General features: G+C 30.9%; 2 protein-coding genes across 4 annotated transcripts in view; one reads left to right on the forward strand and one right to left on the reverse strand.

Moving 5' to 3' along the window:
- LOC107448148 (G-protein coupled receptor dmsr-1-like) overlaps window positions 1–17,967 on the reverse strand; it is a 402,323-nt gene that overhangs the window by 167,084 nt on the left and 217,272 nt on the right. For all 3 annotated transcript variants that reach the window (XM_071179468.1, XM_071179467.1, XM_071179469.1), the window contains exon 4: window positions 15,443–15,484. The gene's annotated coding sequence lies outside the window, so the exon portion shown is untranslated. The remainder of the gene's footprint in view (window positions 1–15,442; window positions 15,485–17,967) is intronic.
- Window positions 1–17,967, forward strand: part of LOC107448146 (O-acyltransferase like protein) — a 46,602-nt gene that overhangs the window by 11,190 nt on the left and 17,445 nt on the right. Inside the window, exons 4-10 of the mRNA XM_043047784.2 lie at window positions 483–576; window positions 2,543–2,637; window positions 6,015–6,194; window positions 10,275–10,353; window positions 11,750–11,842; window positions 16,039–16,204; window positions 17,221–17,300. Of these exons, the coding sequence (XP_042903718.1) occupies window positions 483–576; window positions 2,543–2,637; window positions 6,015–6,194; window positions 10,275–10,353; window positions 11,750–11,842; window positions 16,039–16,204; window positions 17,221–17,300 (787 nt within the window). The remainder of the gene's footprint in view (window positions 1–482; window positions 577–2,542; window positions 2,638–6,014; window positions 6,195–10,274; window positions 10,354–11,749; window positions 11,843–16,038; window positions 16,205–17,220; window positions 17,301–17,967) is intronic.

A 17,967-nucleotide genomic window follows, 5' to 3' on the forward strand; every position in this document is an offset into this window, starting at 1 on the left:
ATATCGTTCACTCTTTTGCGCCTTGTCTATCCTATAACCATGAATATCGAGTTCCAGTACACATAAATTATATCGTTCACTCTTTTGCGCCTTGTAATGCGCCTATGAATATCGAGTTCCAGTACACATTAATTTATGTCGTTCACTCTATTTCGCCCTGTATACCCTATTACTATGAATATTGAGTCCCAGTACAGTAAAAGAGTAAATTATATTGTTTACTCTTTTGTACCCTGTATATACTATAACTATGCATTTTGAGACCCAGTACACATAAATTTTCTCCCCGTTTACCTTATTACCATGAATATTGAGTCCCAGTACACATAAATTATATTGCTCACTTTTTTGCGCCCTGTATACCCTATAAGACAAAAAAAAGTTTCCTGGTATGATTAGCCAAATCTCCTATTATTATCTCATAAATATTATTTTATTAAAATTCTGAAATAATCAGTTCACCTCACTCTTTCTATTTTCAGTTACTAAAGCCAAATTTGAAAATGTAACTGCTTCCGTTTCAAACTGCGAATCAAAAATAACCAAACAATGGACGGAGTCAACCGAATTTGCAGTGTAAGTTCTCCCACTGCATCTTACTAATTTTGTGTTCTGTTTTCATACATGATTTTCCGCTATCACCACCCTTCGTATATAAATTCAGAATCTCTGTAAACAAAAAACAGGTAAAAGAACTAAGCACATAACAGTGCTCATCAATAAATATTTAAATAACGGAAAAACACTAACCAAACCTCAGAGGAAGCGTTGTTAATATCAGTCGTCTAAAACAGGTACTAAAATAATTTTAACTGAGGTGAAAAATGAGAAAGTGCTTTTCCAATGAAGATTTATGCAAACAACGTGCACCTCATTTTGTATACCAGTACAGTATACCTCTTTTACTAATTATGTCTCCCAATAGTTATCAACTAAAAGTTTACAACGAGAGTCTAAAAATTAGTTGAGTTCTTGGTATAAATATACTTTTCGAAAAATAAATAAATGGTAATAATTAAAGTTTTTAAAATACAATGTTGTTCCTTTCACTCTAGTGTAACATTTAAAAGAAATTGACTTTCGAGACATTATTCAACAGACAGAAGTTATTAAGAGATTAGTCAATCGAAAAAAATTTGTACGGAAAAAATACCTCGGTTGCATGGGTAACTTTGCCCATCATGTTTTTCTGTTTGTATTGAAAGAGAAAGCAAATATATATAGACCGAAGAGCCATTACATTATGACCACCCTGCTAATAACATGTAGGATCACCTTTAGCCCTCAAAACTGCTAGCACCCGCCGTGGCATTGATTCCACAAGGTGCTGATAAGTAGTCTGAGGTATCTGATAGGTAGTCTGAGGTGAGCGTGGCAGCATGAATTTGGTTTTCCAAGTAGGAACATAAATGCTCTATTGGATTAAGGTCAGATGAATTTGGGGGCCAAGACATGACTTGAAAGTCACTGGAATGTTCCTTGACGATTCGACCCTTATGACATGGTGCATTATCCTTTTGGTAAACACCATTCCCCGCAGGAAAAAATGTTGCCATGAATGGGTGAACCTAGTAGCTATGTTCAAGTAGCTTATAGACGTCAAGGATTGTTCTATGAGGATTATGGGTCCTAATGTGCCCAATGAAAACATTGTTCCAGGGCGAGAGACCATGAAAACCTGGACGAGCCTATTGTTATAGATGGTAGGTAGTCATAATGTAATGGCTCTTCGGTGTATATCTGAACGCAATACGCTGAGTCTATATCTTCAGAACAAAGACTAGAAATTTACAGTACACGAAATTTTCACTAGAAATTAAATTTTGGGCAAAGTAACCTCAGTTGAAGATTTTCTGCGAGTTACGTCATACAACTTATTTCTGAAATTTTCTGTTGCACGAGCAGAAAACAAGCTTTTTAATTGGGTACTTGCAACTCGAGAAGAAATAAAGTGATGATTACGTCTAATCATGTGGTTTAAATCAGATTCAGTTGGACACCAGTAAGCGACGTCACGCGTGTGTGATTGGATTCTGAATAGACAAATTGCCATGATTTACCTATTATAACGTCATCAGGTATCCAAATGGAGATGTTCTTCGCCTTAACATTTAAAATATTTCAAAAGGCGTTGGCTATAATTTATTTATTTCAGACATAGTTAACTTTTTTTTAGAATAGATTTCATGCTAACGTCTTGTTATAGAATTAGAACTATGAATTAAAAAAAAATAGGGATTCGGCGCAATCTTTTACGTGAGGTTCCTGCAAAACGAATCAAATGCCTGATCTTAATACGTCAGTTACAAAAAAAAAAAAAAAAAAAAAAAAAAAAAAAAAAAAAAAAAAAAAAAAAAAAAAAAANAAAAAAAAAAAACAAAGAAGAAGAAAGTAATTTAATTTTTTCCCCGCGTATTTTCATCTTTTCAGCAATTTTTGATTGCCATTACTAGTTAAAAGATTAAGAGGTACTTTCTTAAGGGTACTTTTTTTAAAATAATTCTTCCTATCTGATGAATTCCATGTACATATCATCTTACAGATTGGTGCTAAAATGTTTATTGGGTCTGTGCATAATAGGCACCCTGTTAGACGTAATGGACCAAGAACCAGCCGAAGCTGAAAGATTAAACACTGGTAAGTTCAGTACATACATTAGGGGAGAGTGGGGTCAATTGTAAGAGGGTACGATTGTAACAGAGCAAAAATTTCGAGTGACGGGTTCTAGATTTGGTTGCAAGGTGGCGCACAAGGTGTATTTAACAAATCTACATGTACACCCCTGCTGGCAACCATTTTTATGTACTTTTGAAAGAGTTACATCACAAAAGATATTTTCACGCTACGTAAGTACTTTTTTTGTAATTAGAATATTATATTGTAACAAAGTAATTCTGTTTAAACAAATAAAAATTATTAACCGAATATGTTAGTAGACACCTTAGTTAACATTTCAAAAAAAAAGATTAGTATTGCTAATTAACTAGTATTGTTTTTAACAAATGAAGCTGAAATGGCGTCTTGGGGACGATTGTAACAATAAGTAAAGGGACGATTGTAACAGCTGAAAATAAATAATCTTATGTTTACAAACCATTACTTAACTCTTTAAGAACCACCAATAGTTTCCTATATCATTTATATTATGTTGCATGTGCATTATTTTATTTGTCACCTTTCACAGCATAAATTAAAATTTTTAACCCCTTAAAGTTAAAAGTTTAACCCTTTAGGTCTCTGCTCATTATTATTTTTACTCCTAAAATATCACTACTATTTTGATCAATAAAAAAATATATCACAACTATGATAATATGTATAATTAACTATGTTTTAGTTGAATTTATGAACTGTTACAATTGACCCCGTAAGTGGGGACAATTGTAACAAGTGCACGACTGTCAAAAATTGTTAATAACTAATATAATAACATTTAAAATAAGGTATTTATTTTTTTTCTAGTAGAGGATAGTCTACTTTACTCGTCTGTCAATTAATACTAATAATATATTGGATTTTTTGTTAGTTAAAAATAGTTAAGTAAAAAATGTTACAATTGACCCCACTCTCCCTATATTTGGCTATATTTGGTTGGATCCCTTTTCAGCCTATTGAAGGCGTCGTTGGTTAAAGGCGTATGATATTCATCAAAATTTAAGACTAAGATTAACATTACTGAATTTTAACCAGTGAAAGCAAGAGTGGTCTTTCATTCTTGCTTTAGCAGTAACACATTTATTGCACACCATATAAAAAGTTAAGAAATAAAAACACATCAAAGAGAGAACCTTGCCTGACCACTTATCGCACTACTGGTCAGATTCAGCTAAAAGTAAACTGCTGTTTTTCTACGGAATTGCAGTATTTTTGAAGCTATTTTACTACCAAGAGTAAATTTTCATTTTAATTTGTAAACTTGGTCAATTCGTTGCTGTTTTAATTTTGTAAATTTTAACTCGTAGTACAATTTTGATTGTAAAAATAATTCAGTTTTTTTCAGTCAATGTGACTTAATTTTTTAGCAATTCATTTAAAGAAAAACTATAATTCTTGTCTACAAAATTACTGCAATTTTAAAAATTCAATTCAAAATCAGAAATTTAAAAAAAACGTAACTTTAATACAGCAGTCAATATACTATCATTGTTTTAGAATTGGATTTTCTGATGTATTTGCTTGAAAGCTACATATATTTTGTACTGATGTAAAAATGAAAAAGTATTCCATTAAATCAAGCATATTTTAATGTTATCAAACTAGCTTTCTTTAAAAATTCACTCTCTGTAACCTTTTATTTTTTTTCTTAATTATATATTTATTTTTGATTATTAATTCTATGGATTTTTATGAAGGTTCTTAACATATATATTAAACATATATTAATAAACAGTATACATAATTATAAAATACACATCAGTGGCATATTAGTATGTCAGATAATAGGGAATTGAGCTTGCTGTCGCAACCGCACTCTTTTGTAAAAAATTTCGATGACAGTTTTCCAAAACTATTGACAACCCCAAAGCGGGAAATTAAACAACCAGTTAATGAAAAAGCCTTAAAACTTCTTACAATATCGATTAATAATGAAAACGCTTTGTTCTCTTAGGTAGCATTCCATACCTAATAACCCTCTACTAGCAGCTGTCGGATATTTTTTTCCGTTGGCAACCTTTTAAAATGCAAATATTGCGAAGTTAAAATCTTCTATACATTTTCCGACATTCCTTTCTTTTATCAAGCTTTAATTTTATTTTTTTCTTCAAAACTATTAATTACTAAGTTTTAATTCAATTGATAATTTTGCAGGGCTTGAAGAAAGTCAGAAATTTTACCCGTCCCCGAGGACGGCTTGTCCCCTAATGTACCCGCCCTCCTTTGAAACTAACCCGTAGCTTCTAAATAAATAAAAATATAATTTTCTCTTATTTATTACAAACAATTATATAAATTGCACAATGAATTAGTAGTTACTAGGATTACAACTACTAGGTTACTAATAGTAAAACCTAGTATTTCTTTTATGAAATAATTTATTTCTTTTATGAAATAATTTAAATTACAAAGGTCAAGTTATCTGGAATGTCAATTTATCAGAGGGTACTTCGTTTTTTAAATGAAACAAATATGACGTTAGCCAGTTCCACAATCAAGCCAATGATTTACAGAGGTTTCTGCACAGAAATCTGAAAGGGGTTTTCTATTTATGTAGATGTTCATAATTGCGCTTAACGCTTCTTGTTTAAGATCAGTACGTAATGTGTTTTTTTGTAAGTTCATTGCTGAAAACCCCCTTTCAACCGCTGCAGTACTCCCAGACAGAGAAAACATCAATTCCACCAAGCGCAGTATGTTGCTGTATTTCTAGATTAGAGGGTCATTTTAGAAGTGAGGCGCTAGACTCTTATAAGATAACAAAAATTGAATATGTATCATGATTATTAACGGGAAAATGTCATCCGCCCGGACGTCGGATTCGAGAAATTTGTTGTCCGCAAAGAATTTTTGACAGCCGAGGACGGGCAGACGGGTGGTTTTTCGAGCCCTGTAGTTTTGTCTTATTTGCGCAACATTCTGTTCATAAACTATAACACAAACAATATTTGTTTCCTTATTCTATCCTTATTCTATTTGTTTCTTTATTCCATCCGGAAACCTCTTGCCCAGCTGTTCTACTCTGAGAGAGAGACTATGTCCTCGTGAAATTCTGACCAAGAGCGCCACATTTTTTCGTTACCTTTTTCTTATTATTATCTGCAAACACACACAATTATTTTATTTATTTTGAATATTTAATTAATTTATTTATTTCAATTCAATTGTCTGAATAGGAATTCAAATACCATCAGGCATCAGTTCCATTTTATAGACTATTGACAGATTATTCATTTGGCTGATTATACGCTTAATTTGTATGCCCAGTTGCTCTAGTAAGCCCAGTTGCCCAAACTCTGCAGACAATCAGAAGCGTACAGAGTAAATTTCAAAAGATTAAATATTTATTTCTTTTGCAGGTATTATCCGTCAATCTTTGAAAGCTTTCTCCATTCGTTCAAACACCATAAAACTATTTGACAGGGCGAGAGTCGATGTCGAAATTCGGCGAATTTGTGGTGTTTTGTCCGTCGTGTCTATCTGGATCATCGTATGTAATACAATTGTGTATCGGACACCCTGGAAGGAAATGCGCTACAGTAAGTTGCTAACACACTTTTTTTTCCATTCGTTGCAATTGTGTGATTTGTTGAATTCGTAAAGAATGAAGCTTTACAAGATTTCAAAATCAATATAGTATTAAATTGATTATAGTATTATAATGTCTAATGTAATTCTGTAAAAAAGGATTGATTTCTTTCTTTCCGTTGGCAACAACAATGCATCAACAGCATTAAATGTGAAAATTTAAATAATTTATAAAATGAAAGTGGTATGTTACACAGCAATAACTCAATGAATGAAATTCAGGGCTCTTGTTGCGAGGTGACGATGTAATCAGGTTTCTGTCAGTTGCAATGGATACTAGCGACAACATATGGAAATTTTGTAATGTGCGTTTTGAAATGTGCGTAGAATTGAAATATTTTCTATAATTTAAGTAACGCTCAGTAAAATACTGGTGATTAAAACATGAATATGTGAATACTTAAAGAAAGATAATTTCTATTTGCTTGAATATTTATTTTGAATTTTATATAATGGATATTTGAGTTAATAAACATAAACATAACTATATATATATATGGGTCATTCTCACAAAAACAGTCATTTTCATGTCCCCAGTATATTTTACGTTTGTTTAACAGCTTACGAAAAAAAAAAAATTAGGGAAAGTGTCCTTCAGAATGCAAGCTAACAAAAGAATAAAAATAAAATTATCAATTTTTATTTTTTATTTATTTTAGGTAATTAAAATATACCAATATGTCATTCCCTCACTTGTCCCCACTGCTGATTTAAAAAAAGAAAAAAATTGTTTCTGAAATAAAATTTTTTTTTTTACAAATTCGTGTTTTTTATTTCAGAATACTGAAATATAGAATTCAGAAAATCAATTTTAAATTTAATTTCTGATAAAAATATTAACACAGCACTATTTTAAACTTTGTCCCCAGTGTTTCGCGTCATTCCCTCACAACAATGTTCTTATCACCTGCAATCTTCTTAGAATAAAAATATTTTAATAAAAACTTCAGAAGTTAACAACTGGCATCATAGAACAAAATTGCAGTATGTTTCCATCTTCAACTTAAAGAAGCTTTGCTGTGGAATAAATTTGAATGAATCAAACCAGGTAAAATTTTTTACATTTGTCATTCCCTCATGTCATTTTTTAGAGTAAAATAAAATACAACTTCATCGAGAAAGTGGATAATTATATGTTGCTTTCTTGTATGAATATAATTGTATGTGATTGACTTCAGAAATTAATTAGGCCTAACTGTTATTTTTAAATTTTATTGAATTCGTCATTCCCTCACTAGTGTATAAAGTGAGGGAATGACGCTGAAGTGAGGGAATGATTCAAGATGAGTATATTATTAAATTTTTTTTTGTTCAATCGTGCCAGCCAATTTTATTTCCCAAACCTGTAAAAACTATTAAATATATAAGACTAAATTATAATAAATATTAGATATACTTAGTATGTTATCATTTTCAAACTTTAGGTAGATGTAACTTAGATAAAAACATGTATTAAAATAAAATATCATTCCCTCACTATTAGTGTCATTCCCTCACTTTTTAAATAGTGAAAATAATTAATTTACTTATTAATTAATTTGAAAAATAAATTAAAAAATTAATAAATTAATTTATTAAATTAATTAATTTATTTATTAAATTAATTAATTAATTATTAATTATTATAAATTAATTAATTATAAATTAATTATTTAAAAAATTAATTAATTTAAATATTAAGTATAATTTATAGGATATATACTTTCTTTATAATGCCATTACATATTTCTATTAATATAAAAAGTTTCAGAGCTTTTTATTCACTTTACTTTTTTGGGATTTTATGAACTGAAAAATGACAGTTTTCGTGAGAATGACCCATATATACTCAAGAGGCAAAACATTATGACCACCCCTACATTTTGCAATGAACTCTCCTGGATGACGTGGAAGGCACGTGATCGGGGGGATTTGGTATTTAACTGTTGCTGGAGAATTTTGAAGAATCATTCTTTTAGTTACTTCTGTGTGTGATGGGAAAGGCTGCTAATCTAAGCGACTCTGATAGAGGGCAGATTGTAATGGGTCGAAGGCTCGGAACAAGTATTCCGAAATTGCACGACTCGTGGGTTGTTCGCGATCTACAGTTGTTAGTACTTATGCAAAGTGGATGAATGACGGTGAAACCAGCAGTAGAAGACATGGTGTTGGACGTCTACACGCTATCAAAGAAAAAGGTCGTCGGAGATTGTCTCGTTTGGTGAAGCAAAACCTGGGCCAGACAGTGGCTCAGCTGACACCCCAATACAATGCAGGGTCAAGTAGGATAGTATCAGAGCACACTGTCCAGCAGACACTGTTGGATATGGAGCTACACAGCAAACGTACCAGTCGTGTGCCTTTGCTGACCAAGCGTCATCGCCAACTACGCCTGCACTGGGCCCGGGAACATCACGACTGGTCCATGGATCAGTGGGAGAGAGTTGCCTGTTCAGATGAATCACGATTTCTCATTCATCACGCCGATGGCCGTGTCAGAATACGCCGTCTTCCAGGCGAACAATTGCTCCCTCAATATACAGTAGGTCATACGCATGCCGGTGGTGGCGGTATTATGCTTTGGGGGACGTTCTCTTGGGCATCTCTGGGACCCGTGGTTGTGGTAGAGCAGACCATAAATGCTACTGGGTATCTGAACTGAACATCATTGCGGAACAGTTGCACCTTTACACGGCCTCTGTTATTCCAGTTGGAAATGCAATTTTCCAACAGGACAACGCCCCGTGTCACAAGACTCAAATTGTTTTGGAGTGGTTCCAGGAACATGATCCTGAATTCCAATTATCCTGGCCACCTAACTCACCGGATCTCAATCCGATATAACACATTTGGAATATCATGGAACGGCAGCTCAGAGTTCAAAGACCACTAAGTCTGAATATCTCGGATATGAGTGACCGTTGTTTAAAGATCTGGTACAATCTGTCTCCGGTCACCCCAATACAATGTACTTGTGGCATCCATGCCAAGACGGGTTGCAGCAGCGTTGCGGGTTAAAGGTGGGCTAACTCGTTATAAAGAGGTGATCATAATGTTTTGACTCTTGAGTGTAACTTATTGCTCCGCTTAATACAAAATATGAAATTTTCTGCAAATTTAACAAGTGACATTTACGAAATGTGCTTACCATCAGGATCAAATTGCTGGTTTTTATTTATTTATTATAGAGATATCATATTTTGTTATTTAGTTGGTAATCTTAATTGGTGATTTAATAACTCTAAGAGCTTAAAAGAAAAGATCTACTAAGATTGCGATTGAACAAATTGGAGAGTACTTGCAGGTGGTTGACTAGCCAGGAAAAAAAAACTACTTTTGTGTTTTGTATTTCTTTTAACAAAGACGATTTCATTGACACTAAAATTGTTATATATTTAAAATTTTGAAATAATTTTAAAAACCCATATTTTGTTATTTTCGTAAATTGGTTTGGATTAGACAAAACCTAAACTATTGACGCAGCGAACAGCTTTACATAATGGCTATTATTTACCTAAGTGAAGATTTTTTTCAGACTCCAATCTAGGATATCGGTATAGCATGATACATAACATTATTGTGGATCTATAACAACCTTGTAATTGAACATTAGGTTACTCTACGCAATTGCTTAAAGTTTTGTGTTTACTATTTGTACATTTTAAAGAGCAGAATCCTCTGCAACAACATGCCTTCTGAATTATTTTCGGAAAAAATTTTTTAACCTGCACCAAACACTATATTTTTCGCTTAGAAATTTTTTTAATAAATTTGACTTAAGATGTAAACAAATATTCATAATTCATAAAGTATTTAAATCCTATTCAGCCTTTAGGTCACTGTGTCATAAAGCTGTGCATATAATGCAAAAATTTGACTTTAAAATTGTATCGGAACATTTTTTTGCTTCCAGCCAAATTTTTCAAAGCAGCGTGAACCTGTCACATTGTCACATCACACAAGGAAACAACCCACCCTTACTGACTTCTGTATTTTATTATCGAGGTATTTGTATATTCTGATAGAGATCCTTTCTTTTTTTTCCTTTCCAGCAAGTTTCCGAGATATTTCCATGGCCGTAGGGTTTGCAGATAGCTTTGTCGTAGCAATGGATGCGATCTTTTTCATATGGTAAGATTGTTATTCCATATTTCGGCGAATATATTGTCATTTATCAAAAGAAACGTCTGCACCAGTTGAAGCGCCAAGGAAATACGAGTATTGGTTTAGATGCCTTTATTTCCTGCCTTCTCCTATTCCATGACAGCTTTTGTTATTATTCATGAAATCATCCTAGGATAATTTGATGAATCTAATTTGATTTGATATTCTGTATTACATATCTATATAAAATGCATTTCAAAACTATATAAAGTTTGTTAATTAGTTGAAAGAACGAAAATCTGATTTTGTTTTCTCATCTTTATGCACGTAAAACTATTTTTATATATTTTTATATTTTTCTATTTTTTATTGTTTATATTAAATCCGTGTCGAGGCCTTTAAAAAATCTTTTACTCCAGTAGGTACCTATACGCATTACACATTAGGCACCTATTTCTCTCAATAGGCACCTATTTTATGCATTAAACACCTGGAACCATGATGGCTCAGATGATAGAGAGTTCGACTTCCAATGAGCTGAACCGGGTCCGAATCTCAGCGATGGCTGGTCGATACGAATTCTACATCCGGCTTGCATCGACCACAATGCTGACGTAAATGTCCTCAGTGGTAGACGGATCATGGGTTGAAGTCCCTTTGCCGTCAGGATAACCATGGGAAGTTTCCATGTTTTTCTTGTCAAAGTAACGTTAATGCCGGTTAATTCCAGTAAAAAGTCCTCCACGAAGGCAAATTTCTTCCAACACTTGATCCAGGAGTTCCTTTGTCTTCTGGATTAGGGTTGACAATTACAAGTCTACGGAGTTGAACATTAATAGTCATAAATCCCCCCCCCCAAAATTGGGTCAGCAGTTCTGTTATAAATGTAAACATTAGGCACCTATAGTATGCTATTAGGCTCTTAAAGCACTTATACATATGCATTTTAAAAACCAATTAACACAACCTGATGACTCATTACACCAACTAATTTAGCATTTAATGACGTTACTCATAGCTTTGCAATTTTTTCCGGTTCTACAAAACGGATAATCACTATTTTCTAATATGTCATTAGCATACTGAATAAATGTTAAGGAAATCATAAATCGTAGTTATCTTCCTATTTTTATTCTACCTAATTAAAACGAGTAGATGCGAATGTAGTTTTTAATTTATTAAATAAAACCTGAATTTGTCTATCTAATTTATATCAAATGTGTATTTCGATAAGTGAGGTATCCTCCAAAGATTTGAGATAGAAATTACACTTTTAATTTAACGTGATTTGCATAATTCAGTCGAAGTCCATTTGGAATGAAAAAGATGTTTTTATCAATTACCACCAGATATTTAAATACTGATTGGATTTCATTTAAATATGTTGTCGACAAAACTCAAAATTTCTTTATAAATTTCACAGTGGATTTCTGTCAATCTTTTTATTTTGGAATATCTGCGAGAAAACAGGAGGAATCACGGGTGTTTTCAAAGGACTTCTAAAGATTTATTTCAAGTACGTTAAAAATTTATTACTACTTTTTTAAAAAAAATTAAATTATATTTGAGTATCAGCTTTGTTGAAAGCTTTATTAAATGTGCTGTTTAGTTAGTGGCTTAAGATTTACTGTGACTTGGTTTCACAAAATTCAAATTAGAGATTTATAAAAAATGCAGGGTGTTCTAAATTAGATGGATGGATTTTGAAAATTTATTCCGGGAATGGTTAAGGTTAAAAAGAAATTAATAAAAAACAATTCTTGAGACAAAGTCATATCGCATAGTATTACAGAGCAGATCTTATTGAGCTGCTATTAGTTCAAAATTTTTTTAAAAGATGGCGCTGTATGCTGATTGAATTAAAGCTGAAGTAGTACAAATTAAGGAGAAACAACTGAAAACCGCATAGCAATTTTTCCAAATCGTTCAGTGAATAAAAATCGAATCACGATATTTTAGAAATGTCCATAATCAACTATAATCAGAAGTAGTAATCGGATGAAGCTTTTATACCGATAAATGGATCGGAAAAAACCACATAAGGTAACAGAGCCATCTGTCTGAAAGAACTTGAACTGAAACAAAAGGCTCTGGAGAAAAAAAAAACTATGCCCTATCACATAAATTTTTAGAAAAAAACATTTTTTTTTTATTTTTTTAAAAAATTTTTTTAAATAAATTTTTTTGTTTTTTTCTGGATTTTTTTGGTGTTATACACTTTAGATGAACTTTTGAAATCCATCAGATAATAAAATCGTTATAGATAATGAATTTAAGTTACGCTTGAAATTGAACCAAATTNATAAAAAATGCAGGGTGTTCTAAATTAGATGGATGGATTTTGAAAATTTATTCCGGAATTTTATTTTATTTTTTTTTTAAATTTATGGTTTGATGAATTTTATTGAAAATTTATTGTTTGATGAATTTTATTGAATTTTATTGTAAATTTATTGATTTTTATTAATTTATTAAGAAAATAAATTAATAAAAAATAATTCTTGAGACAAAGTCATGTCGCATCGTATCACAGAGCAGATCATATTGAGCTGCCATTAGTTCAAAAAATTTTAATAGATGGCGCTGTATGCAGATTGAATTAAAGCTGAAGTAGTACAAATTATGGAGAAACAGCTGAAAACCATATAACAATTTTTTCAAATCGTTCAATGAATAAAAACTGAATCACGATATTTTCGAAATGTCCACAATCAACCATAATCAGATGTAGTAATCGGAGGAGGAAGCTTTTATACCTAATAATTAATCGGGAAAAACCGCATAAAGTAACAGAGCCATCTGTCTGAAAAAATTTGAACTGAAACAAAAAGCTCTGGAGAAAAAAAACTATGCCCTATCACATAGATTTTTGCAAACAAAAATTGCTTTTTTTTTAAATTTTGTAAAATTAATTGTTTTGGTTTTTTCTGTTTTTTTCTTTTTGGTGTTATACACTTTAGATGAACTTTCGAAATCCATCAGATAATAAAATCGTTATAGATAATGAATTTAAGTTACGCTTGAAAATGAACCAAATTTAACTGTATAAGGTTAAATGAACTTTACTGAATTTATGGCACTTAATTTAACGGAATAAAACATTCATACTTCATTGATAAACTAATGAAAAAAAATTTAACTGTATAAGGTTAAATGAACTTTACTGAATTTATGGCGCTTAATTTAACGAAATCAATCATTGAGGGAAACTATGACTTTATATTTTTCCTATTCAGAGTACTTCTTCTTCTTCTTAGGCACTACAGCCGGTTACGGACCAAGGCCGTCTCGGTCAGTTCGACCCCATCTAGAGTGATCTGATGATATATGTCTCTTCGATACAATTTACTAGAGTACCTATAACCATAATTAATTATGCACCGCTGATATTAATAGCTAGGCGGTTTTCCATACAGTCTCGGAAGTGGAACAGCGCCAAAACTAGCATCGTTGGCTTAAAAAGGTGTTCTAATATAAGCAAATTCTTCGGTTAGATATCTTCGGAAAACACGTAATAGCTTTTAGACGTTTGACCAATGATTTACTCTTGTTATAAAGCAGTTTTTTCTCCTCTCTCTCTAAAAATTGTCTTTAACTGCCATATTTTACTTTAAATAAAAATTAAAAAAAGGGTTTTAATATTTTAAGTTAAAAATATTATCCCAGAAGGGGAGTGATACTAAATCGTTGCTAAATAAATCATTGTCGCAGATACTTCTAGACTTAGAATTTTATATTTTTTAAAACAAATTTTTATTTCACTTTGGCGAAGTTAGAAAATTGTTAAACAAATATTTATCAATGCATATTTTATGTAGCAGATTTTTATATCCATTTATAGACGCTTTATGGCCTTTGAAACAAATAATTATCCAGTTACATATCCATAAAAACGATTCTATTAAAGGCATTTTTATAGCTAATTTTACGAAAACTCTTTGATTCTTTTCATATTCAAAACCCATATTTTAAAACTTCCTTTTCCATATCCAATAACAAGTAGAGGAAAATCCTCTTTATTTTATTTCTAACCTCAAATTATTCGAATTTTGTTCAAATAGGGAGGGACACCTAAGGGATGTCTTCATTGTAAACCCTTTATTGGTTTTTTGTGTTTTTTGTTATGTTCATGTTATGTTCTATAAACACGTGGAACAGAACTGAGCAGATATTGACGAGAAGGTGGAATAAAAATTCCGGAAACGTTGTAGTTCTAAATTAACAATTTGAACGTCTTTTTCCTAAGGGTGTCTACCAATGGTATTCCTTCAAAAACAAATATGCTGGAAATATTTTATAACAATTAAATTATAAGCAAAGAAACCGGTTTGCAAAAATTCGCCGCTACTTGTACAAGGATTCGTTAAAAATAGCAAATGCTTCAAAATGCTTTTTTTTTAATTTTCAGATATTTAATTGCATAAAGGGGAAAAAAGAATTGCACACACATACCTGCCAACTTTTAATCCCTTCCACTATGATATTTCCATGTAGTAGTAAAATGGAATTAAAATTTCAATTGTAAGCAAATAAATTATGTTGTATTTGATAAAACATCTACTGACAGCCATGATAGTAACGCTTATTAATATATGTGCTTAATTTTTTTAAGAATAGTGGTGATCAAAATCATTTAAAAATTAAGTTTTTAAAAGAAAATATAGTATATATTAACTACCACTTTAATTATGAAAATAAAATTTTACTCCAAATGCGTAAAAGTTGGCAGGTATGCACGCATGATAAAAAAATAGCTGCGTTCAAGAAATTTATCAATCAGCAATATTTTTGTTTTAAATGCTGCTTTATGTGGAAGTGCGATTAAAAAATTGAATTAATTCAAACAATTAATTAGAAATGTGTGTGGAGTTTGGCACTGTAATTTTAGCTAGGTGTTGCTATGCATTTAACAATACTCTTGACAAAGATAATGTATTAGCTTTACCAAAGTTATGACAAACTTTTACATAATTTTCTAATTGTTTTTTCAAATAACTATTTTTTCGTTAAATTTGGCAAGTTTTTAAAACTAATTATAATTCATGCTGAATCTAATTAATTATAATATAACACTTGCTAAATAGTAGCTAAATATAAATAAATGTGCATTACTTACATTTATTCCAGTACAGAGGATGCTGCATTTCTCATAAATTTCCTAAATGGAGGAAAAATAAATTTATATAGGTTGCTTGAAAACATAAAATACATTAACTATGCGTATCATAAACATCTATAAACGAAGTGAAAAAATGGAGCAAAAACAGTTTTTAAAAGTTCTGTGAAAGTGCTAAATCTCTCTAATGAATGATCATTTTAGTAATTAATTTAGAAATACCTAATTTGCTAGTATTTAACCTCAATTTTTCCCAATCAATACGTGATGCGTTTTTTTAATAAATTAAACGGACGAAATATTTTGTCAATTTTTGATGCGGACAGAAAGAAAATCACTAACTTCAACCAAAGACTGGAAATTACGAACAGTAATACAAAAAGAGGAAAATGATAAAAAAATGAAAAATCGCCTTATCAAAATAAAAATTTAATTAATGCATTACTTTGCAGCATCAAGTCATAACTCATTTGCATTTATATTTGATTTAAGTGTCTAAAATTATAACAAATAGTCACAAATTTTCCAATAATATATTTAGAGCAACTATAATTATCTAATATGTGTTTTAATCTTCTCTAATCTTCTTGGTGCAGATTGACAGCCATTAACGCATTCACTATACTAGCGTCATTTGCTCTAGCTCTAATCTATTATGGCCCTCTCTGGAATCAAACCTGGAATGATGAGTTAATGAGATGCCGAAATAATGGTTGGCTTAATTTATTCAATGCGCAGACGCTTTTGCCTATTGACGAAACGGTGAGTAAAGCTTGCACAAGGGTAACAAAATTAATTGTAACCCTTAAAAACTTTTGATCGAACTATCAAAACTTTTGCCTATGCAAGACAATATAATTCAGCACACATTTGCCACAGATATATTTTATTTAATTAATGGTCTATAAATTGAATGATAAAACCAGGCACTGAGAAATAGTTTCTCTGAATAAACATAACTTTTTATTTTGTTTGAATGAATTGGATGGGACTTACGACTATTTGAGAAAATGGTCTACATAGATCAGTCGAGAAAGCTATCGAAAATTAAGTCCCTACAATTTTGTTTTTGGATTTTCATTATATCTTCACAACGTATTGTTTAAATTAAACATGTTTCACCGATTTATGAAACTCCTAATTTCTTTTCAAATTAGTTTTTCACAGATTTTTCATGACTTTTTATTAATTAATTTAAAAATTATCTAAAATTTTTAAACTTTAAAGTATACTATTTTCTGCAAAACTATGCAATTTTACATGACAAAATGTCTGAAAATAAAATATGTAATTTAAAATAATTCATGAGTAATAAATAATTTTTAAAAGTAGAATCTTAAAACTATTGTTTTATTCTTAATTTGAACTCCGACGTTGCATTTCTGAGTCCTGTAGAGCGACCACCACTGTGCTTTTTCCAAAAAGTTTAGCAATTAATAATTTTTGAACTAGAACTTACCGAATGTTAATTTATTTTTACTCCATTGTATTTTTCCGATGAGTCAAAATTTTTAAAAATTTTATTTTAACAGTTTATTTTATGATTTATAGTATGATTCTACAATTAATTCTTTTAAAATGCAATAGTCATAACAGAAGTGTAAAAATAAAAATCAAATTTCATGTCTATTTCCTTAAACGCACATTCTAGGTGATGACTATTTAAGACATTCATATCAAGTTTCTATGACGAATTTCTTAAATTCGCTTTGTCCTAAACAAACTTCACCGGCAAGTTAAAGTTAGAATAATGTTTTAATTCTTTGTTTGTTTTTTAGTGCTGGATGCACACATGGTACCCAGCATTATTAGTGCAGTGTTCGATAGCATCTATTCCTCTAATGTTTCTCCTTTACAGGTAAATTATTACTAAACCTATGATCTGTCTTGCATTCAAATAAATAAAAAAAATGTTTCAAAAACTTCTCTATATTTTGAATCTTAAGTTGTAGATATTTAAGTTGAAGATCTGCCGTTGATCAGTTTTCAATGTGGGTATAAAATTTAACGCTTGTTCTTTGTTTCATTATAATTCATTTTATTGCAGATCTACCGTTTACCTCTACCATTGTCCAAGTGCGTAGCTTTGTTAATTTTAAACCCAACGCAAAATACGAGGTATTTTTAGATGATGCAATGAGACAAATGAATTTTTTGCTTAGAATCTAGTTATGAAAACTAACAAAAGTTTGCATTTTACTTCAAAAAAGTTGGGCAGGAGCACTAACACTATTCGTGTCTTACCAGGAATGTTTTACGATTCTATTATCAAGCTTATCTAAAATTAATCAGTTAACAATTATTTAATCAAAGGAAAAACATTTCTGTGGAATGTTCCGTTATGATATCACGCACATAAAAATTGAAATATTCTAAAATCTTGACTCCCATAAAATTTAAAAAAAATAAAATCGTTCTGATACCAACTAGTTAATCAAAAGAAAATTAGTTCTGTGGAATGTATCGTATGCTCCGTTACAAACATAAATGTGAAAATGTTTCGAAATCTTTAGTTCCATGAAATC

The sequence above is a fragment of the Parasteatoda tepidariorum genome, chromosome 4 (genome assembly GCF_043381705.1).
Source record: "Parasteatoda tepidariorum isolate YZ-2023 chromosome 4, CAS_Ptep_4.0, whole genome shotgun sequence".
NCBI lineage: Eukaryota > Metazoa > Arthropoda > Arachnida > Araneae > Theridiidae > Parasteatoda > Parasteatoda tepidariorum.